General features: G+C 38.7%; 1 protein-coding gene and 1 non-coding gene across 2 annotated transcripts in view; both read right to left on the bottom strand.

Moving 5' to 3' along the window:
- Positions 1-705: 705 nt before the first annotated feature.
- LOC122649247 lies at positions 706-831 on the bottom strand. Its single transcript, XR_006331220.1, has one exon. It is a non-coding gene; the product is annotated as a U11 spliceosomal RNA (small nuclear RNA).
- Positions 832-3,049: 2,218 nt separating this feature from the next.
- Positions 3,050-23,377, bottom strand: part of LOC122644970 (actin-related protein 9) — a 32,431-nt gene continuing 12,103 nt past the window's right edge. The window contains exons 7-19 of the mRNA XM_043838351.1: positions 22,232-22,440; positions 20,833-20,953; positions 18,095-18,159; positions 11,650-11,739; positions 9,896-9,946; positions 9,402-9,533; positions 7,886-7,975; positions 6,985-7,055; positions 6,678-6,877; positions 6,551-6,594; positions 6,419-6,468; positions 4,927-4,989; positions 3,050-3,167 (exon numbers count right to left, since the gene is read on the bottom strand). Coding sequence (XP_043694286.1) covers positions 3,050-3,167; positions 4,927-4,989; positions 6,419-6,468; positions 6,551-6,594; positions 6,678-6,877; positions 6,985-7,055; positions 7,886-7,975; positions 9,402-9,533; positions 9,896-9,946; positions 11,650-11,739; positions 18,095-18,159; positions 20,833-20,953; positions 22,232-22,440 — 1,304 coding nt within the window. The remainder of the gene's footprint in view (positions 3,168-4,926; positions 4,990-6,418; positions 6,469-6,550; positions 6,595-6,677; positions 6,878-6,984; positions 7,056-7,885; positions 7,976-9,401; positions 9,534-9,895; positions 9,947-11,649; positions 11,740-18,094; positions 18,160-20,832; positions 20,954-22,231; positions 22,441-23,377) is intronic.

Here is a 23,377-nt window from a genome sequence, read left to right as displayed (position 1 = left end):
GTTGTAGAACTTCTAGGTTTCTTCTTGTTGACCTCCCACAATGTTGACCTAAAGTGATTTATATAGGGATTGTGATGCACTTCTCCCATCAATGATTATTAATTAGAATAAATCGTGACTTATGACTTCATATACAAATCCACCATGTGGGACCATTAAACCCCAACTCATCTCCGCCACACCAGGTGGAATCTGACTCTCTAAAACTCGAAGTTGGAAACTTTGTTTGAGTCGTTGTTGCATTGAGATCGCAATGACTACTCTGAGTCGACCCAAGTTCTGGTACATAGCCTGCAACCCTAATAAGTTGCCCATCTAATTCTGCCAAGAGAATGCAAATTTCACCAGAGCTTAGGTGAGAATTGTCAGAAACTTCACACTCACGAATCCTCCCTTCCTTTCGATTCAACTAGCTCTCTTACAAAATCCAGAGCTCCAAGACGCGGATAACAAGCAATCATGGTATTCCCGTACTAGTCCATCCAACGAAACCTCTTTGGGGCATTTCATCAAACAACCTCCGACTCCAGTTTTACTCACGATCGACTAAAATCAATCAAGGGCAGTCTGCAACGCAGATTATTCAAGTTCAAATGGAGCAGCCAGAAAGATGGGAGTTTTATCTTGCTAATTTGCTGTATTTCAAATCGCATATCTCCCTCTAGCTTATCATGAAAGTGACGATAAAGAATTTGAAATGGGGATTGGAGGGTCGGCCGAACGAGCCAACCCTATAGGTTCCACAAATTTTGTCGGCCATATGTCTTGATAGCCATACAGCACTCACCAAACGAGGGCGAGCGCGGCATATTTAGCCAACCGACCCTTTTAAGATGCTGCAGTCCCTCTATCTTGTTTTTGTAGTTGCTCCTCTCTCTCCTATTTAGCTCACGTTGCCGATGTGGGACTAATTCAAGGGCAAATAGAGAGAGAGAGGAGGGGACGGTGTAGAATTGCTCAGATGTATGCCTCTCTCTCTATTTTATACTTTTAAGTTTTAACAGATGGAAGAGTTAGATTAGATTAGGCTTAGACTAATGAGATTTTCTTATTGACACCCTCTGAATGTGTCAAATAAAAACAATGATAAGAAAGGATAGAATGGGGAGTTTGTGTCATTGAATTTTGGCACACCTGATCCATCACGTGGTAATTAATAAGATAATGATATTGTACTCATCCAAAACAAGAGCTTGGAGCAATATAAGTCACATTAATTATGGGATGAGTTTTTTCACATCCATTCCTTAACCGAGGGGTTCGGGTAGTATCCATAAGAGATCGAGAACATTGAGTGGTATTTTCGACTCCATACACCTTGATGGGTATACGTTTCCCATATCACTTTTTTTCTTTTTCACTACCCATTCACCTTTTTGAGTCATGTGAACAATTTTTTGATTTCATATTCAAAAATCAAATAACTTTCCATAAATGTTCATACATCATTCTAGTTTTTAGTTGTCCATGTATATCTATGCACCCATTCGTAGTCTCTAGATTTTCAAAGCCCTTTTTTTTTCATGGAATGATCATTAAAATAGGTAATTAAAAAAACTAAGGGAATTACTGTCAAGCAAACCAGATACTCTTTTGTTTTGAAGCCTAGCATTTCTAGCCAAACTAAGTGCCAGACCAAAACAATCCTTATTAACATACCTAATATTACATTAAGCCGGGAAAGAGAATGCTACTTGGTTGTGTGGCCCTTGTGCCAGCACGGGGCATGGGCCAATAGGAGCATGTGCCAGACATCCAATATGGGAAGCAGGGAGGTAATTTTGCCATCCCGTAGGAGCACGCAACCAAGCAACGTTCTTTTTCCCTATTATATTTTAACAATTTAAGTAAATGAAGCACATCATACAGTAAAGAAAAACACATCTAAGGCCACTCCTAAAAAAACTCATTGTGTAATAGTTGCAACCATCTCCACACAGTATGAACAGATTACCACCTCCTACAACTTTTGCTTCTGTATCAGTCGAGATCCATACAAGTTTGCAAACTCAACCCGTGGGTGAAAAGAAAATTTAACTAAAGAATTTTCAAGAAAGCTTCTTAAAACAATATAGTGGAAGTTAAACTCTAGGGGTATGAACTTTTCAATATGATATTTTTCTTGTTCAGTTATGGCCCCAAATTTCCCAATTGACTACTCTTGGGCCCAATTCTTAAGATCTCATTATTTGGAAACCACAAGCTAATGGTAAGTACTCTTGATCTTCTGCTTGGGAGGCAATTAGGAGCTCTGGTGTGAATGTTCCATGGCACAACTTGATTTGGTTTCCCTTTCATTTCCCTAGAAATGGCTTCATTGGATTGTTACATACTTGGCTGGGGGCCTGGGGGCTCCCTGTAACAAACTCTTCAAACTACTATCATTCTCCACAACTGTATCCAACCTATGGAAGGAAAGGAATTGTCGAGCTTTCTCTTCAGATAATTACGTACACTTACAAGTAGCATCTCTTATTTTCTCTGATAGAATATAAGGTATGGTTTCAAAGTCCTAGATTCTGCTAGTGATAGAATTGTATGCTCCTCTTGTAATATCTCTGTTTCTATCATCTAACTGTTCAATGGATCTCTTGGTCTCCTCCTATGGGTGATTGTATCACAATTAACTGTGATTGTTCTTTCTCTGAGGATAAAGGTGGTGATTTAGTCCAACTCCACCAATGCCATTTTCTTTGTCAAGGGTACATCTCCACCATGGACTGTTCTTTGCTCTATCCATCACATTTGATCTATTCTTTCCTTTAAAAAAAAAACAAAAAACCTATTTGCACTCCATGTATTACCATTTCAGCATTAGGATTAAAGCTTAATCCTAATGGTGGACCAGAGGGTTTTGCTATGATAAAAGTCTCCAACAGTAACAGCTAGGATCAATTGTAAAAGACTTGCTAGTCCTGATTGTTGTCTGATCAGGATTAGAAGGTGATTAATTTCTCACATTTAAATGCAAGGTCAATATAACCCTGATAAATCTATTCCGTCAAACAAATGAAGGATGCTCATGATTATGTTCATTTTCAAATTTCACTCAACTAAGCCTCTCCCGAAGCCATAAAGAAGGCTCACGAAGGACTTCTGACAAGAAGAACACTGTACAAGAATCTACACAATAAAAGAAGAGCTTGCGTTCCCCAGCTTCCAACAACCTACATTTTCAATCTGAAACAGGATCAAAGAATCATACACTCTGCTTACACATGCGGCAATGGACAAGATTTGACTTGGAGAATTCAGCATAGTGGTATTAATGTCACCTTTCATGAATTTATGTAACACATAGCTTGCGCCTGAAGATAATAGGAATCCTTGTATTTCCTGCCACTCCCTATGTGAATCCCATTGCGAATCCAGTCCTCACGATGAATCCAAGCATCCCGACCGAAGTCAAGAATTCCAAGAATCTGTTGTAACAAAGGATATGTAATAAACAGTAGAACATGGTTAACTGAATGAAAACTTTTATATTACTGAAAATGGATTTGAAAATAAATACCTCCACAAGTTGCAAAATCTTAGATGCAAAAAGACAAGAAACCACAAAGGTTATGGATGCAAGTTAGCCCAACGCGCCCAAGCCTACCCAAAGTCCACTCAAGAATTTCAGAGCTTGGGCTGGGATTTTCATCCTGCAGGTTGGGATTTCCAGGCCTGGGCTGAGTCCTTGGGTTGAGCTCGGCCCAGCCCTGCCCTATATATATATATATATATACAAACATATGTAAAAAGTATGTATTATATATGTACAAAGTGTGCAAAATAAGAGCCATGCATTTAGTATCATAATTTACACACATTGATGTCATATATTAAACATACACAAATTTAGGATAAACACTATGTTTTCTATTTTTTTGGATGAAAAATAACATGAAAATGACAGAAACAGGGCTAAGCCTTGAATGTAATATCCCAGCCCGACCTTGAGCCGGGCCTGGGTTGAGCCCTGGGTACCCAGGCTGGCCTGGATTCTCAAAAGACTGGCCCAGTTGCATCCCTAATGAAGGCTGTCTTTGGTTGCCATGGTCTGAAATCATTTCATTTAAAATTTCAATAGCAGTTCCATGACAATTGAGATGCTCAAAATGGACTTTTCTCACATCACTGAGCATTCTGGTTTTCCTTAAAAAATTAAAAATTAAAGATGAAATGGAGGGGAAAAAGAATTGGGGGGATTGGGGAGGAGGGGGGATCAAGAAAAAAATTTGGATTGGGAATATGGGGAGAAAATAGAGGACGGGGGACAAAAGGGTTTTGGGGGAAAAGACAGAGGAAAAAAATGAGGGGAAAGTGAAAAATTGAAATGGATAGTTAAAAGCCTTAGTTTAAAAGGTAAAAAAAAAAAATACAATTAAGTCAGGGAAAGCCAGGGGAATCTGAAAAAATGTCAAAATAGAAAGAATAAAACGAAAATATATACCCTCAAACCCATATAAAATCAAATCTTCGACTTTGGCATGAAAACTTCTTGAACCAAGTATTTTGGGGGGGGGGGGGGGAGGTCCGGACAAAGAGGTGTTTTTGGGGGGGGGGGGTTTGGGGGGGGGGGGGGGCGCCGGGCCATGGGGGGAGAGGGGGAAAAAACCCCCAACCCCTTCCCTTTTAAGAGGGAAGATGGGGGGGAGCCACAGAGTTAAAAAATAATAATGAAACAAAAATAGTAAGATTATTATTTAGGTCATTGCTAGGTGTTCAGCGCAAAAGTGCAAAGGCCATGATTAGTTCAGTAATTCTAAGGGAAGAACAAGTTTATGTAACTTGTCCACTGAATAAAGGCATATGTCCCACACTGAAGCAGTAGCAAAGAATTATGTTTTCCTTATCAGGTTCCCTTTGCATTTAAAACTTGACACACTAGTACACTCAGACAAACCAATAAAAAATTAACCTTAAGAGAAGCAAGAAAACAAGTAGAATAAACTAACCTCAACAGTATCAACTGCTTCATTTGAAGGAATGGCATGCAAAACTCTGCAACCAAGGATAGAACTCAGAACAAGCTTTCCAACGACACCATCATGAAATTTGAACCAACAGAATCAAAGATATAGATTTTTAAAAATTTGGAGAAAAATTAAGAAAACCCGAATTGGAATCGAGAAAACCCTACCAAAGACATGCTTATGTGCGACGCACGTACCACGCGGGGCACGTCTTAGATGGCATGCTTTCGCCCTGTGACGGCACACACCGGTGTCGCTACAGTGCACGGCGCCACATTGTGGAAGTCACTCGCGTGCCGGTTTAGGGAAAAATACTTACCTTAACGCCTCTATTTCTGACCCTTGGATTAATAGGAGCGTATATCCCTCAAAATCGAACGTTTGAGGTGATTAAAAATGCCAAATCCTCATAAGGAAGGTTACCATCTCCTAAGCTATAAAAAGGGCCATGCCCAATCCTCAAAGCATCCAGAATTCATGTGGAAGAGCTCTAGATTGCAGCGAGGAGTCTCTACAGCGACTTGTCAGCAATGCATCCTGAGTGTAGTGGGCATCCCCAAGACCTTTGCCATTGTGTGTTTCAAAGTCCTATAAGTACTCTTTCTATTCCTAGAATTTCAGTTTCATTGCTTTCATAATTTGGGAGATATAGCATTGAGATCGCATGAGACTCGCTGCTGCCTTCCACAAGGTGGCAGCGGTGTCATATTAATCTCGGCACTCATATCTTTTTATAGGTATTTTTGTTCTTTGTTTTCTTTATGGTTTCAAGATGTTTTTAGGTCTTTTTATTGTTCCTTCTTAACTTGTGTAGTTATGTTCAGTTTATATTATGTTTAAGAAACAGGGTTATATTTACTATACCTTTCTTTTGTAGTGCATTCAGCTAAGGTATGGTTCTCCCTTTTCCTTTCTTAGAAGTACTAATGCCGAGCAATTAGGAAGACCGGTTTATCCGGGTCGACTGGGATGCCTAACACCTTCCCTGGTCCACAACATGACCAGAACTCTTGTGGCCGTACTAGTTCATATGGAGTCAAATATTTTCAATGTGGGTCCTAGACCCTAATGGACTAATCTAGGTGGCGATTCTTCATCTATTGAGACGGACCTCATCGTCGGGACATCTTGGTTCTCACAGTTTGTCATAAATAAATTTTTGCAAATTTAAAATCCATACACTAGAATGCAGACCAAATAGAAGAGCATGCACTGCCTCATGGTGTGAATGGGAGTCTCAGTAAATGAAGCAATTTCAGTGCTGGAGTAAGAAAGACAAAAATTGGAACAGTGGATATGCTCCATACAAAAAAAATAGGTTGAGACATATAGATAAGTGGCAGTTATACCAGGATTCCATTTGAACAGAGTGCAAAAATCCAATGCTCCAAAGATAATACAAACTGTTAGTGCTTTGAAAATGAATATAGAACACAGAAAGGGGAAAGTAGAAATACCTTTCCTCCACTGCTCCAATAAGTCCACTTGTTAGCGCTACCCCACCAATCTGAGGCCCAGAACAATGTCATTCTCCAAAATACATAACATGTAACCGAATAATAGTGTAGACAAATACTACCAAAACTTACCAGCTGTATGCTGACAAACAATTTTCTTTGAAGGTCTATACGCCCTGCAAATTTGGTATGGGATGGTTTGATTAAATATTCTATCAAATTCTTCAATTCCAAAGTGGAAGAAATATACAAAATTTACCAGTTGAAAGAATGCTATTCACTATGGCTTCTGCAAGACCGAGATTATCCTCCTTCTTCTGTCTTGTTTGAATGACTGGATAGTTGTCCCACATGGGCATTCCACCATTTACACCAAGAAACAAGCCATCTGACATATCAGACCTTCTGGGGAAATCCATATGCCATGTATCTTCCAGCATATCCTCATGGTCATGAAACCTGGAGATAAAAAGCCAAACTTTAAGTAGAAAATGTAAAAGATAAAATCTGCATATCCACTTTATTGTTGCAAGCCAAGAAAAGAATTTGGGGGAGAAATAACTCACCAAGAACGAGGTGGTGGTGGATACTCATCTTGAACCAAAAGCTGAGGGTAGAACAGACCCATAGGAGGAACCTATTTCCAGAAACTATTAGGCATCAAATGTGATCCATGCTATCAATATCATTCTAAAAGAAAAGAAGACTATTAAGTGATTAGAATTTTTTTTTTAAAACTACTTCCTTTTTGCTAGGCTACAAAAAAAAATCCTTACTAAAAATTAAACAAGGCTTCAAAGAGGGATGACAAATCCCTACATGATATTCTCCTCCAACAAAATGAATATAATAGTTCCCCAAAAGACGGACATGATGTGTTTTTATACTACATATGATAATAGCCTGATCTAAGAAACCAGCCCTGACATCCACATCAAATCTTGGAATAGAGCAGGAAGATACTTTAAACGATCCTTCTGTTTATGTCCAGCCAAAGACCCATTCCAAAATGTACATCCCTAAGATGCATCCACAAGAACATGTCATCCACCTTGTTCAGATTCTACAGGAAACATCTCCTCAATTTCTCCCCTCTGAGGGGTGGTTGTATTATTTCTAGTATTCTTTCTTCTTCAATAAAATTCTGTAGCTTACAGGGGGGAAAGAAAAAATAAAAACCTCCCGTTTCTCTCTTTATGCCGATTGAATCAGGATTTAAAAATTAAATGAAAAGAGAGAGTCTCCCTGAGGAATCTCTTAGCATAAATTTTAACAATTCCGTTGTTTTCATTCCTATTCAATATTTTCTATCCTACCACATAACAGTTCACAATGTTGACCAAGATTCATGTAAACTAGCTTTAAGATCAACACAATGAGAAAGCAACTGAACAAGTTGATTACTAGTAACTACTAGGTAAACAGAGAAACAGATGCACAAGGGTTTTTTTAACAAGAGAAACCTACATTAAGAGCAGTCAGTCTAGTCTTATGGACTCCAGCAGGCATTCCATCGTCATAAGAATGAACTACTGCAACAGCATCGAGTTCCCCATCCTGCAAAATAAAGGAAATTAAATATAACTAGAGGCCATTTCATACAAAATTTTCAAATGCAAGTTACTTTCAGCAAACTCCTCATTAAAGTAAATGCTTATGGTCTATAGACGACTGTCTACTAGGAAATCATAACAAAAATTTCAATTTAATCAACAAAATCGGATTTTATTGAATACAAAATTAGTTGTAAGCATTCCACCAAACATGAAAATCTTAAAATTTTAAAAGTCCCAGTCAGTCCCCTTTAGTGACATAATCTGCTTTTTATTTCTGCTCCTAAGATTAAGACCATAAAATACAACAGCAGTACTAAGAAACATCTAAAACATGGTCAGCTGTTTTAGTAAGCTCCATGGACATTGAGCCTCTCCTAATGCCCAAGCAAGAGAATGACCACATGTAGAAACATTCGAACCAAAAACCTTCCAACAGAATTTAAAGTTCACCTCACAAGAATATGTAGTATTGAGCAGCCCTGCAAAGAACTTTAAGAATATAACCATTTCCAACTACTGAATTTGGTTCCAAAATTCCGGCCGAGATGGGGTTTACAAATGACCACTTATTGAAGTTAATCATATGTTGCACTGGTATGAGCTTCTTCAAAAAAGGGAAAAGTGCCTTTTGCACTACTTCTACTCTCCAAGATCACACCTTTTAAGTCCCACGCAAACTCAAATTCATCATTTTAAAACCAGGGAACTCCTTTCATGTAGAAATCCACATTTACAGCTATGAAAGTGGCAGTTAGTAATAGCTGAATCAACTCATTGTACTTAGAAACTACTAAGTTAACTTCCCCACCATAAATCAGATAAAGTATATGTCCTGTGACTCTAAGAAGACCATCTTTTCCTTAAAAGAGCTTCATCCAAGTGCTGAAATCTTTGTTACAATTTTGACTTTGATGACAATTAACAATGGAAACAATTCCATGGACTTCAACCACCAAGATTTCACTACGCAAAAAGTTAGTGACTTTGACAAGGCCATCTTTTCCTTCAATAGTTCCATTCAACCAGTGAACCACATTATTTCTTGGTTCCCCTTAACGCTAACTCCAGGCCAAAGAGGAGGAAGAAGCTCCAAGACTCTCGAGAAAAAAATTACAACTGAAAAAGAATGATTCAAGTCAATCATTTTACACATCATAAAATACCTTTCTTTCCACCTTTCTTTCCATGTGCCTAGTTATCTGTTAAAATCATACAGTAAGCCAGCTTCAGTTCAATAAATGTGCCATAGCACCACAATGAAGATGGACATAGGAAAACTATAGGCTTATGAATACAAAGTAAAAGATACAAATATCCAGTGATTATTGAAAAGTGAGAAACAACTTGCTCCCAACAAGAGAAGCTTAATTGTTTAGATAAGAAAATCAGGGCCTAAGGATATCAAGGCGAACAAGTAAGAAACTCACTCTAATCTGACAATAAGACTCTTTCAATTTGTTGAGCATCAACATGTCTATAGGCTTTGCCAGAGGGTTAGTACAAATTGTTGGCCATGTCTGATGGTGTTGCTGAATCCATAGGAAGCCTCTTGATATATCCTGAAAGAGAATACTCATTTAGAGCTTGGTCAATACATGACCATTTAGAAAATGAGGTTACAAACAAAGGAGTAACTAATTTAGGAAGGAAACAGGAGATATCATGTTAATAAAAAGATCTCAGTTGGTTGGGTTATGAGTCTTATAACAAAACATAACAGTGCCAATTACAAAGGTCCAGAAGTATGTATCTCAAAGTATCTCTTATGTTCGTAAATTAAGCTTGAGAAAGCATTAAACCTGAAAAGGATAATTTATGGGAGATACTTTTTTTTTTCTTTTTTTTTTTTTGGGGGGGGGGGGTGGACTGTTGAAATTACAATGCACATGATAGTACATGCCTCTAAAATCAGTATACTTACTTCTCCACCAAATGGCAAAGTCACTCCAGTGGTAGGCAGAGCTACTCCATCCTGAAAATCAGCAGAGGCATTAACTATTAAAACGAAAGATACCTTTATTTCCCTAACTGCTGTATAAAAGTGAAGGTTTCATTCTTATAACTCCCCTAGTATAAAATTTATGGGCAGTGAAGCAAGTGGTTAGTGGATTTAATGTAAGACTAAATTAGGGTTAATTTAGTCCCAAATAATCCACAATAGTTCACAGCAGTCAATCAAAATTAACCCCAAACGCAGGGCATAACAAGGGCTGAAACTCAGATGTAAAACTTGGGTTGTAATCCCAGCCAATCAAGTGGGCTAATAGCAAAGTCGAGTGTAAGCCACAGGGTATTCAGCAAACCCTCCAGACAGGGACAGAATAGGATGACCAGATCACCAATTATCAACAGATCACAAAATTAGAAAGTAGAAATCAGTGGATAAAAACCAAACCAGCCATTGGAAGGGAACAAACTCAGGTCGATTGATGCTTGTATGGAGTAGAAGCACTGCTGAAAGTCACACTTGATTCTGATGATTGAATTGAAGGATAAAGCAGCAACACCAAAAATAGAAGGTTAAGAGTAATCTAACAAACCAGCACTTTGTTTGGACTCCAATGAGGATCGAGTGGGGGCCTTGTGGAGTAGGTGATCTACAGCAAGTTTGGTGTAATTTTGATGGACAGAAGTGAAGTTATGAAGGGGGAATGAAAATAGAAGGTTTGTGAATATGGAGGATTCCAGCCAATGGAATGGGGTAGAAGTGGGGATCGAATGGAGGGGATGATGGTGTGAGATGATGCTCCAAAACTCTGCAGGTTTTGATGTAAGGGAATGGAGATACACGGCCTTGAAGTTGTAGCAGGAATCAAGCCTCAGGAACAGCAGCAGTCTCACTCGAATGGGTGCAGCAGAAACAGAAACAGCCTTGATGTTGGATGGAAAGTGGTAGCAGCCTTTGAGTGTTCTTCACTGTGGTTGCAGCAGCACAACAGGGGATCGATTGCAATGGAGGAGAAGATAGAGATGAGAAGGGGGTAGGGGAATGGCTCTCTCAGCCTGGGTCTCTCACCTACAGCTATCCCAGCTGTTGAAACATGGAATTTCTCCCATAACCGGTGGCAACATGGCCTGAAAATTCTATTCTCAAAATCTGTTCCTTCCTTACAATAAGGGGCCTATTAATAGCTTAGGCAAGCCTACAATAAAAATAGAAACCAATCTGAAAATAGCAAGTAGGGAAATAGAAACTACTAAAACCTAACTAAAATTAGAAACTACTAGGCTTTATAGCTCAGCCTTCTAAAACAAACAAGGACACTAAAATAGAAACTAAATAAATTAGTAACTAGGCATCTGGAGATGATCTCCTGTCAAAATTGTGGCCAGTAAAGGCCTCTTCTAGAAGGTCAGCTGGGTGGCTCAAGCTGGTCTACTTGACTGGTTTGAACTGGTCCAAGCTGGTCCACATGAGGCTGACTCGAACCACCTTGGTTCTCCTTCAGGCCAGAATCTACATCAGGATTAAAAGGGAAGGACACATTTCGATCCAAGTCTTTGGAATCAAAACTCACAGACTTGAGCAACATAGCAGCAGCAGCAGATTCAAAATCTATCAATTAATATGATAATTTTAACACACTATCGTTTAACAAATGTTAAAACATTAAAGTCCAACACTATTTACAAATAACAAGGAAGAAATTAGTAATGCAGACAAACTGCCTTTACCTCAATGCAGATGATTGACGTCATCTGAGCACCAATATTCACAACACATGCCGTTGATAGGCCATTACCAAAAGCAGCAGCAAGACCTTCCTGATCAACCATATTAAGAATGATACATAAATGGAAATGTGAACCATAAAATTTAGCAGAGTTTGCTGCCCAAGGAGAATAAGTACATTTTTCAAGTTGGGGGAAAAAAAGTGATGACTTCAAAAATTACCAGAATGCCTATCTAATGCATTAGAAAGGATATGCTTGGCTATAAGAGTAAAAATATTCCTTATCACTCAATCTCATATCTCGAAGAATGGATATTCAATATACTTCCAGTCTGATTTATTGTATGCTTCATAAGGATAGAGGGATTTTTTTCCAAAAAGTTGTATAGGGAGCAATCTGGAAGGTAATTCAAACAATGTGGTCTGGTTTCACAAGGCATACTGTCCATCAAGACTAGAAAATTAACAGTGACTCATGGCCCATCAAATTTAACTAATGAGACCAACACTTTTCCGATAGGAATTGTGCAGAGAGACACAAAATTAAACACAGTTGGCTTGAATTGCCTGATATGTTAGATAGTAAACCTGATGCAGGACAAACATGAAGAAAAAGAGACCAAAGCACTGTTTCACGTTACCGTTCACATGAACAATATCACAGCCCCTTATTTTGCCTGGGTGGAATATTATTAGAAGATCCTGTGGGATCCAAGACCAGATCATGTGAAGACTTTTTAGAAGGGTCAATTTTGTCTCTGTGTGGGGAATTTAGGAGTTTAGTTTTATTTCTATTTACGAATATTCTCTTAGATATTTTGTGGTTGTCTATTAAGCAACCTTAGCTCAGTTTAGTTTCTATTTTCAGATTTAGAAAGTAGGCTTAAGTTTCTATTTTTAGTTTGTTTCTTTTTTCTTGCAAGTTTCTAATTTTCTTACTTGTAAGGCAAGCATAGCTGCCCATAAATATGTAATGCCCTTAGAGCCCCCCCCCCCCCCCCCCCAAAAAAAAAAGATTTAATGAAGTTGATTATTATTTCTTTGAGCAAGTTTTTTCTTGTCCATGTGTGTGACATGAAGGGCTGGGAGACCTGGCTGAGAGAGCCAAAATCCTAGGGCTGAGAGAGCCAAATCTCCTTATCCCCCTTTTCTATTTCTCCTACCTTCTATTTTCCTATTCTCTTCTTTTCACTGCCTTCTACACCCAACCGAGCCACTCCCTGCTGTAATTTGTGATTGCAACTATTGTAATCAACTGCTGCTAAAGTCCAGAAGATATTCTCCAATCTAGTCCTTGACTGCTGTTTGCTGATCATCACCAGAGAAGGATCGAAGCACACTCCTGCGGACCTGTTTTCTGTCCTGCTGCCTGCAACAATCGAACCAGCTTTTCTCTGAAGCCTGAGACCTGATCCAGTAGAACTTTGGAGGGTTGAATCAACCACACAAGAGGCCCACTTGATCCCCTTTGGAGTTCATTTCCACTGCTGGTTTCCCTAGTATTTGTTACCTTCTATTTTGGTGTTTACCTTTTAATTCTGAATTGCTTCCATTATTGATGATCTGCTGCAACTATTAACGATCCTCCTGTAGAGTGGTTCTTTGTGAACCCCATCTACATTAAAACCATGGATTCAAAGGTGGGTAGAAGAGGAAAGGATCGTATTTTCTTCTCTTTCTTTTAGTTATAAAGGAAAAGGTGATCTTTAAAAACATTATCCTTTTGCGGGACTTGCCTTTTCACCTCTTGGTTGTGATGAGTCCACCAAGCCCTTTTTGCATTACAATCCAAGCAGCTGTGTTTTCTTTTATTCTTTTTTCCCCCTTCAGCCCCTCATACCTTTCTATATTTCTGTACAACTCAGCCTTATCCCAACTAAATGGGGTTGGCCACATGGATCCTATTTCACCAATCAGCTCTATTCAAAGCCATACTTGTCTTTCCTCACCACTTCTTCTATGGTTATTTTAGGCCTACTGGTGGAGGACCGGTTAGGAGGAGAAGAATTCAGACTTGTAGGGGGAAGAGAGAAGCAATCGGATAAGAAGAAAAGGGGGGGGGGGGGAGAGAAGAGTGCACACGCACAGCCCTCAGGCTACTCAAGCCATAAACTCAATTCATTATTCAAATCTGCTTCAATCGTGGTTACACATGTATTTATAACCAACCCCCCCAAAAAAAAATAATAATAAAATATAAACTCCTAATTATTTCCTAAAACTTAGACTAACTAAAATAGAAACTCAATAAAACACAAATTGGAAATTTCCCTATAAGTCAAATAGCTACCCCAAAATAAAAGATTACATATCTTTCCCAAATAAGATAAATTCTAAAAATCCTACTGAACCAGAACATGGTTGGGACCTGGTTCATCTTGGTTTAGATACCCAACTGGGTTTGGGTTGGTCCAAGGTATTGTATTTGCATCAATTCCCCCGGTGTTGAGAAAAAAATGGTAGAAATAAAAGCTCACGAGCGGGGGCTATCGGTTCCATGTCTGCAACTTGAAGAAAATCTAAACTATGAAGCTTTGGGATTGCATCCATGTCAGGGAAATCATGGGGAAGAACGAACTCATGATGGGGAATGACCTTCACTGCACTGGATTTCGTCGTCACCTGATCCACGATCTGCTCGCCTTCCGTTGCCACTATTGGATGTTCTGGTTGAGGCTGTATCACTGGTGTTGTCTCTTTTGGCTTGGAACAAACGTTGTCAACTAACCCATGAAGAATGAATGTCTGGGGCATGTGAAAAGGATGTAGGGTGCACAAGTTTCCGTTATGATCAATGATGCCTTTTCGTATTTCTAGCCATTCACGACCCAATTTAATAACACGCCGAGGAGAATCAAACACTTCAAAATGAGCACTATCACAATAATAAGAAACAAAGAATTCAACGAATACATAATCCTCAGAGTGAATAATGATCTGGATGTTCTTTGATAACATCTCTACCACAGATCATGAGAAGAAATTGTTGCTTTGCCCTTCATCAATAAAAAACATAGCAAGCTTTCCATTGGGCAAACACACTCTAAATTTGAACACAAAAGGGTCCATGACCAGTTTGTAATTAAAGGAATTTTGAAGGGTTGCTAAGGCAGACCAAAGAAAGGACATGATGGATAATAAAAATTAAAGACTAGGGATCTACTTAGAACAAAATAAAATTAAATGACAAAAGGTGATAAGAGAGAATAATAGGGGTATGATGAGAAATTAGAAAAAGATAAAACGTAAAGAAAATATAAAGCTCAAGGGAGAGTGTCACGTTAAAAGGGAGGGGCAATATTGGGAAAAAATGGGATTAAAAGGAATAACTTATCATGTGGGAGGGTGAGAATCTGGAAGACGTGATGGACTTGGCTTCTACCGCTGGAAACCAAAGAGAATGCCCACAGGAAAAAATGGCTGAAGCTTGGGGAGTTCGACTGGAACTTCGACTTCGACAAGGAGAATTGAACAGCCCACACTTGGACTTCAGCAAAGGACGGCGACTTCGACGGAAGAAGGCAGCGGCAGCTCCGAACCAGGTAGGAGTTTTCTCTCTTCTTTTTTTTGATGTTCTCTATCTCTCTTCTTCTGACTCTCGCTCTATCTTCTCTGCTCTCCTTTTTTTTTTCACTGGGTTGAACCCTAGATTTCAGAGGGAAAGGGGCGGTGGGGGCTGTCGCTGAAAAGGGGCAGTGGGGTTTGTTGCAGGCTGGGGTTCAGTGATACGCAGGATTTTTTTTTTTTTTTTGTTCACTATTACAGCGACGAAGAAGGGAAAAGGAAACAGAAAGTGGGTTGGTTTTATTTTTCTAAGGGTGGAATCAAAGGGGAGGGTTTGGGTTATCTGTGGGGGTAAAAAAGGAACGGGAAGAAAACTAGGAATATAGAGGGAGGGGCTGCTGTGGGTGGTCAGGGGGAATGGGGTTTGGGGATGTTGATGTAACCGCAGGGGGTGGGGTCTTATGTGGAATCGAAGTGTTTTTTTTTTTTTTCTGGGATCGGTTGAACAGCAATAGGAAGGAAGATTAGGGAAGGAGAAGGAGATGAGAGATGGACAAGGAAGGAGATGGGAATCCTTTGGCTTTGATACCAAATTGGTGGAGGGCCGGTTAGGAGGAGAAGAAATCAGAATTGTAGGGGGGAAGAGAGAAGAAATCACATAAGAAGAAAAGGGGGGGGGGGAGAAGAGTGCACACGCACACAGCCCTCAGGCTACTCAAACCATAAACTCAATTCATTCTTCAAATTTGCTTCAATCGTGGTTACACATGTATTTATAAACCCCCCAAAAAATAGACTCCTAATTACTTCCTAAAACTTAGAGTTAGACCAACTAAAACAGAAACTCAATAAAACACAAATAGGAAATATCCCTATAAGTTTAATAGCTGCCCCAAAATAAAAGATTACATATCTTTCCCAAATAACATAAATTCTAAATATCCTACTGAACCAGAAAATGGTTGGGACCCGGGTCATCTTGGTTTAGATACCCAACTGGGTTTGGGTTGGTCCAAGGTTGTGTATCTGCATCACCTACCTCTAGCTCTTTTAGCGCCTTGAATTTGAAACAAATCACTTCTCCTTACTGGAGCATTCAAAGGCCTCCGTTGCACATGGCCATGCCACCTCAGACGAGTTTCTTGCAATTTATCATGAATAGGGGCAACGCGCAGGTTTGCTCTAAATTGTTCATTCTTTATTCTATCTTTTCTAGTTTTACCACACAGCCACCGCAATATCCTCATTTCAGCCACATTTTGTTTAGATGTTTTTTCTTTACTGCCCAACATTCAGCCCCATACATCACTGCTGGTCGTATAACTGTCATACAAAATTTCCCATGAGTTTTAAAGGGATACACCGATCACAAAACACTCCGGACTCACCCACCCTATTCTAATTCTTTGTATAAAAACATCCCTCTTTCTCCTTCTTTGTTCATGATTGATCCTAGGTATCTAAAGTTCACCCTGTGGTAGCTCCCTATCATCAATTTTCACCACCCCTCCCAGTCCTATTTTTTACTGAAGTTACACATCATATACTCTGTTTTTGTTCTACTTATCTTAAAACCCTTTGATTCCAAGGTTGATCTCCATAAATCCAACTTTGCATTTATCCCAGCATTTGTTTCATCCACTAAAACAATATCATCTGCAAAAAGCATACACCAAGGGATCTGTCCTTGAATGTCTCTCATTATCTCATCCATGATTAGTGTAAACAAATACAGGCTTAAAGCTGAACCTTGGTATAGTGATTGTAGTCCAACTATTATTAGGAATTCACTACTCTGTTCCCTCACAGTTCTTATGCTAGTCACTACATCATTATACATATCTTTAATTATGTCCACGTATTTACTCGAAACATTTTTCTTCTCTAAAACTTGCCAAATAAAACTCTCTAGGAACTCTATCATATGCTTTTTTCTAAAACAATAAAGACCATAAGCAGATCTTTTTTATATGCACTAAACCTTTCCATTAGTCTCCTAAGCAAATAAATAGCTTCCGTGGTTGATCTCCCTAGCATAAAACCAAATTAGTTATCCAGAATATTAGTTTCTTGTCTCAGGCGAGCTTCAATTACTTTTTCCCATAATTACAACGAATGGCTCATGAGTTTAATTCCTCTATAATTGTTCCAGCTTCGAATATCACCTTTATTTTTATGAATCGGTATCACAATGTTTTTTCTCCAAATTGGTTATCCAGAATATTAGTTTCTTGTCTCAAGCGAGCTTCAATTACTTTTTCCCATAATTACAACGAATGGCTCATGAGTTTAATTCCTCTATAATTGTTCCAGCTTCGAATATCACCTTTATTTTTATGAATCGGTACCACAATGTTTTTTGTCCATTCATCCGGCATTTTCCTTGTACTCAAAATCTTATTAAGTAACCTAGCTAGACACAATAATCCACCAATTCCTACACTCTTCCAAACCTCTATTGGGATACCATTTGGACCTACTACTTCACCTATTTTCATCTTTTTTAAGGCTTCTTCTACTTCAGCCACCCTAATTTAGTTTCTTGATGGTTATATAACCGTCTAAGATACTAGTACCTTTCTATATTTCTGTGCACTTGTAAATTGTAAGTCATACAATACAGGGATGTCTCATAAAAGAATGTAAATAATGTATTGAGTTGTCTCTCAGTTTTCAAAAATTGTAATCTGGGCAGGCAAAACCTTGATAAGCAGAAGTAGAGCAACAAGTCCCAAAGAGCCAATAAAATACAGTTATCCAGCGAAAAGTCAATGTTTCTAGGCAAGCTATTACCATCCATTTTCACATTATTACCAAGTATCAACAATTGGGTAAGTGACTATAAGCAGAGATGGATTTCACTAAGTTAAAATAATTCGATGCAAGTACATCAAAAGATGAAACGAAGGAAAATATGTCCAGTGAGTAAAATATTTTTATACCTGGTGCACCACTGCTGAGCCAAACTGCAAATCCCGCAATATAATTGATAACATCTCCTTTATTTCTGTGTAGAACAAAAAGATTCAAACATTGAACTATTTAAACAACTGCAATAATGTTAGAGAACATCCATGTTCTGAATTCTTACCCTATGTAATCAAGGTGAAAGATGGTTCAATGTGCACCCCATGCACCTCATCACCTTATACTTAGCACTACTTCAACAAGACAGATACTTGTGCACACTTGGGCTGCTATCTTCCAGCAAACAAAGGATGAGCTCTATTTGTTGAACCATAGCTCCACAATGTTTGATATAGTCCAGTAAACAGAACCCATCTGTAATTTTATATACCTATTAGGCTAGAGAGCTTAATACTTTGTTATCATGCAGATGTTGTATAGATTATATAACATAGGCTTTATTACCATCCACAGGGTATTGTAATTTTACTGCATCTAAGTATGTGATATTATTGTCATACTGACTCAATTTCTATAGCTAATTACATACTATCTTTGTGACTTATGTGGTTTTTATATTATCTATTAGTATTTTAACATATTTTATATATCTAGTCCCCTTGCACGTTACACCTCCGGCACTAGGAGGCTTTGGTTCCTTGCATGGGCCTCTCACCTCAATAACACTGGTGACACTACATTTACGTACCATAAAACAGGAGACATCAAGGTAAAAATAACAGTTAGTAGCAAGAGTGCACTCAATTAAAAAAACGAATGCTTCAAAGATCAGCTTCAAAGATCAGCACAGAAGTCATATACCCTATCAAGAACAAAGCACTGACTTCAGACTATGCATTTCATAGTAAAAACTGTATCAGCATTTGCCAGTTGCAGTTGTTAAGGGAAAATAACTTACATGAAAATTTTCATCGTACGTAGTAACACAAAAGAAATGAATCTATCAAGGTCTTTTTATTGGAAAACCCAACACCCTCAATTTTGGTTTGTGAAGGTCAGAAATAAAAATGGGCATGTACCATTTCTAAACTTGTGAGGCAGTTTGTGGTTGAACATTTTGCTCTGAGACATTCATGTGTATTTCCAAAAACATCAAGATATAGAAGAAAGCATGTTTCATTATGCCAACAAGGACTACTATAAGAAAGAATGATGATTGATGAACACAAGATTAATATATTTTCATTATAAATAACATTATTATTATGAGCAAAGCACATCTGGTCAGACCAAAAATCTGCCATGTGGCATGTCGAACAGGGCCCAAATTTTGTGGATAGATAGATCCTTTTGTCTCCTGCTCACATGTCAAGTTTCAGACCAAAAGGAGTTAGCCAAATGGAAAAATAAAGCTTTGAAAATCCAGGAGTATGGGAGAGCACACAGTACCAGCCAGAGTACTGTAGGCCTGCATGGACATACATAGGGATGCATGCCAATACACAAGGGAGTATATGGTTGAATTTGAGTTTGAAAGTTGATAACTGGCCTATCTAGACTGTCCGCTGTCTATCCAACGGCTGGAATTACTACATTCTGCCAAATGGCAAAATTTTGTGGACCATCAAGGGAAGCTTATCTTGACGAGGCTGTAAAGTAGCATTTTCCCCTATTATTATGTGTTTTCATTTTATAAGCTATTATTAATGTAGTTGCAGCTGCTACTATACTTATCATCATTGTCATATTCCCTGATGTTTTGAGCTAAGTCAACAAAAAGGGTTGGCGACTTTTGATCCAATCTACTTTCATTATTCAATGAGATAACAACCTGATTCAGATTCAGTGCTTTAATTGCTGGGAAAAACTCATCACCACTCAGTTACATTTAAAAACGTAAAAAGTAATGCTCAATTGACACGTTGCAGCCATGGACAGAAGCATTTTCATTTGAAATAGGACCTGACAATCATCTCCTGGTCAAATTTCAACACAAAACAAGCGTAGGAAGTGGTAATAATCGAGTTTAAAGCTTCATAAATTACAAGAATGGCATCCATAATAGAATTAGTGGCATTTTTGTAATTTGGACCCACTTTTAGGACACTTTATTTAATTGTTTTGGAGCTGAACACCAGTTAGATGGGTATAGGCCTATAGGGTCCTATATCACACATGGGCCCACTCATGTTTTCCATGTGGCAAGTTGTGACGAATATCAATCACCACAAATAATTGTCACAAAGAAAAAATTAGTAAACCCATACCCAACCCACCTTGCTTCTCAACAAAATTTATAATAGCATAGGGAATGTTAGGTGTCACAACTCAAAAAACTGGTGATATTTGTCTCTGCCACAAGTTGCCACATGGCAAACATGGGTGAGCCCATGTGATAGAGGAAACTACACCCATCTCACTAGTCAAATTTCAGCAACAAAGTAGGGAAGTGTATTCAAAATGCATTCAAAGTGACAGAAAAATACAAGAATGCCACTAGATTCCACTATTATGAAATACCATTTAGCATCTTGTAATTTTACAAAACTTCAAACTTACTTTTAACAGCTTCGTATGCTTGTTTCAGGCTGAAATTTCACCAGTTAGATGGGTGTGGGATACTCTACCACATGGACCCACCCTCATCCATCCATGTCTGTCACCCATAAGGGAGTTTGACCTTGTGATGAAGACAAAGTTCAAAAACTATTGTGATGTCTAGTTTTTTTCCCCTTATGAAACAAAGAAAAGGAAGTTTCTAATGATAAAATACTAAGGAGATTAAAAAAAGGAGTCGTCGTCATAAAAATACCACGATTATCAAAAGTTTCTGGCACAACAAGAACAGCAGAATACATTCTTCTATCAGGCTGTGGAATATGCAGTTTTTCATTCAAAATCCAGTCCCAAATGGTGGCCAAGTCTTCAAACACCTGTTGACAGACAGGAGAAAATAATTCGTAAAAGGAGCTACAGAAGCCTGCTAATAGTATTTGCGTCAGGAATAAGTTAACTATTGCAAAATCAACAATTAAGTTTCAAGAGTGACAAACTGCAGGCACCATAACTAAAATGGTAGGTTGGCAATGCCAAGGCAACTATGCCTGGCTGAGGACTCAAATGCCTACATCATAGACTATGCAGGTGGAGTCAACTAGTCAAGTAGATACTCCATGCATAATAACATTGGGTAATGCATTTATTGTTGATTTGTTGTTTACTTGGAATTTGGAGAAAAAAGACATGGTAGAAAAAAGGAACATCTAATAACATTACTATTCTCCTGAAAAGACCATATAAAGGGATTCCAGAGTCCAAGACTGGTTTGTAAGACAGTATAGTCGTGTGTAAGACCAACATTTTAGGGCTTCAGCTTTCTTCGCTCACTCTATCAAATAGTCAAACAGGAAGAAAACCTATTGAATAGGAAATACAAATTCCAAGGTTGTCCTAAGCCTGCAATTACAGGGTTTCAGCATCACTAACTCACCCTTCCAAATACTCAAAAAGGGAATGGAAAAAGAACCAACACCCAACCCTCTCAACCCCTTTTCAAGAGGAAAAAGAAAGGATCAATCTCTGTCTGAGGGAAACGAGGCATCCTTACAACAGGAGGAGGAAGATTAAAAGCAAAAAGTACTTTACCTTTTCTTCATCAGATGATCATCCCAACATGTAGCAGACATCTATAAATTTTCCTTCTTTTCTTTTTTGGTGGGTGTGTGTATTGGGGGCGGGGGGGGGGGGAGAGGGCAGTAGGATGTATTTTATAATGTTTATGTATGCCAATATCAAATAACATAACCAACCCAAGCTGCAAAACATAATAATGAAGATTTAATGCAATTTTACACTACCAATTAACAGAATATGCAACTGTTAAGGCTGTATCGTGTTCCCAACTGAAACCAAACCATTTCATTTCGTATTTCAATAACATTTGGATGCATAAGGCGAAGATTCCAAATGGAATCATCTCAGACATGCTGGTAGTTCAATAGGAAGTAGTTCATTCTATGTTTTAAGGAACAAAACTATTTATATTACTCATCCAAAAATAGGTGATGAATGGAAATGCGTTCATATCAGTGGGAGACCATGTGAACTCTGATGCTATGACAACTAAAAATAAACCCAGTGCCTTCTAGGTGACAACCAATTGCATCCTACACCTGAATGAAACAGCTAATGAAGGAAGTGAAGGAACATACCTGTTGCATAGGATAATATTGAGAAACATTGAAGTGACCTCTACGAATGGGACGGCACAAACAATATGGCTCAGTTGGAGAAACTTTTAGTGCTTCCTCACCACATATGAACTCTCTAAACTTAAAATCACTCAATTCAGGCTCTCTACCATCAGTATCTTCAAGATTGTCCAAGGTTTCATCTTTAACACCCTCATCCTCCAATTTTTCTGGAAAAAACCACCCATCAGTTGCTCCAAATATGAGATGCAAGCATGAAAACGAAAGAACACATAACAAGAACGCATCTCCACAAGCTATAGCAAATTCACATGCTTTGTACCCAATCTTGATGGACCAAGAATTACAGATGGTAAGATCAATACAACAGAACGGACTCATCAAAAGGAAAAACCAAATGTCTAATCAAATTATTCAATTTACTTGGGCCCTTATCCGATTGTTTAGCTCCCTTGTGGATTTCTAGCCTTGACGGCTTCTTGTTCTTGTATTATTAACTTGCACAATTTGTTTGTACTTTTTTTCCCCATTGCAATAAAATTCTTCGTCAATTACTCAATTATCAAGAAGGGGGGGGGGGGGTTAACCAATATCCATTATACCATAACTCTCCTGGAGGCAGTCATAACTCCCCCCACCCCCAAAACATAACCTATTTCACCATCAGCAAAGCATTTAGGATTACGGACTTTGGCGTGTTGGTGTCATAACACTTGCTGTGGCCAGGGCAGTCAACCTGCCACTCACCACTCTGCAATACAATCAATAAATTACAACAGGTCGGAGACCATTATTACATCCTTGTTGATGATAGGCATCTTCAATCTTCACTACAGTGCATCTACCTGCAGAAACTAGTATACCATGACCCAGCCTTGCATCATTGCAGGATCAGCCCCCAAACATGAGTTCAGGCTCATATGCCAAAACACCAAGAACAATAAGGCCATATTGTCACGGAATTATCTTTTGCGGAGTCAATCTGCCTATGCAGCGCCTTAGCCAATGCTTGACCAAAGCAAGCCTAAGACCATTCAAGCCATCTTGATATTCACCCAACCTGATTTCACGACAATCGATGGAACAGCCCTTGCCTGAGGCACACTCAACCTATCCCATTCGCCCCACTATCCCTCGTTGCGCAGC

The sequence above is a fragment of the Telopea speciosissima genome, chromosome 1 (genome assembly GCF_018873765.1).
Source record: "Telopea speciosissima isolate NSW1024214 ecotype Mountain lineage chromosome 1, Tspe_v1, whole genome shotgun sequence".
Taxonomy (NCBI): domain Eukaryota; kingdom Viridiplantae; phylum Streptophyta; class Magnoliopsida; order Proteales; family Proteaceae; genus Telopea; species Telopea speciosissima.
The sequence above is the reverse complement of the archived record's forward strand: the minus strand, read 5'-3'. Positions and strand labels throughout refer to the sequence as shown.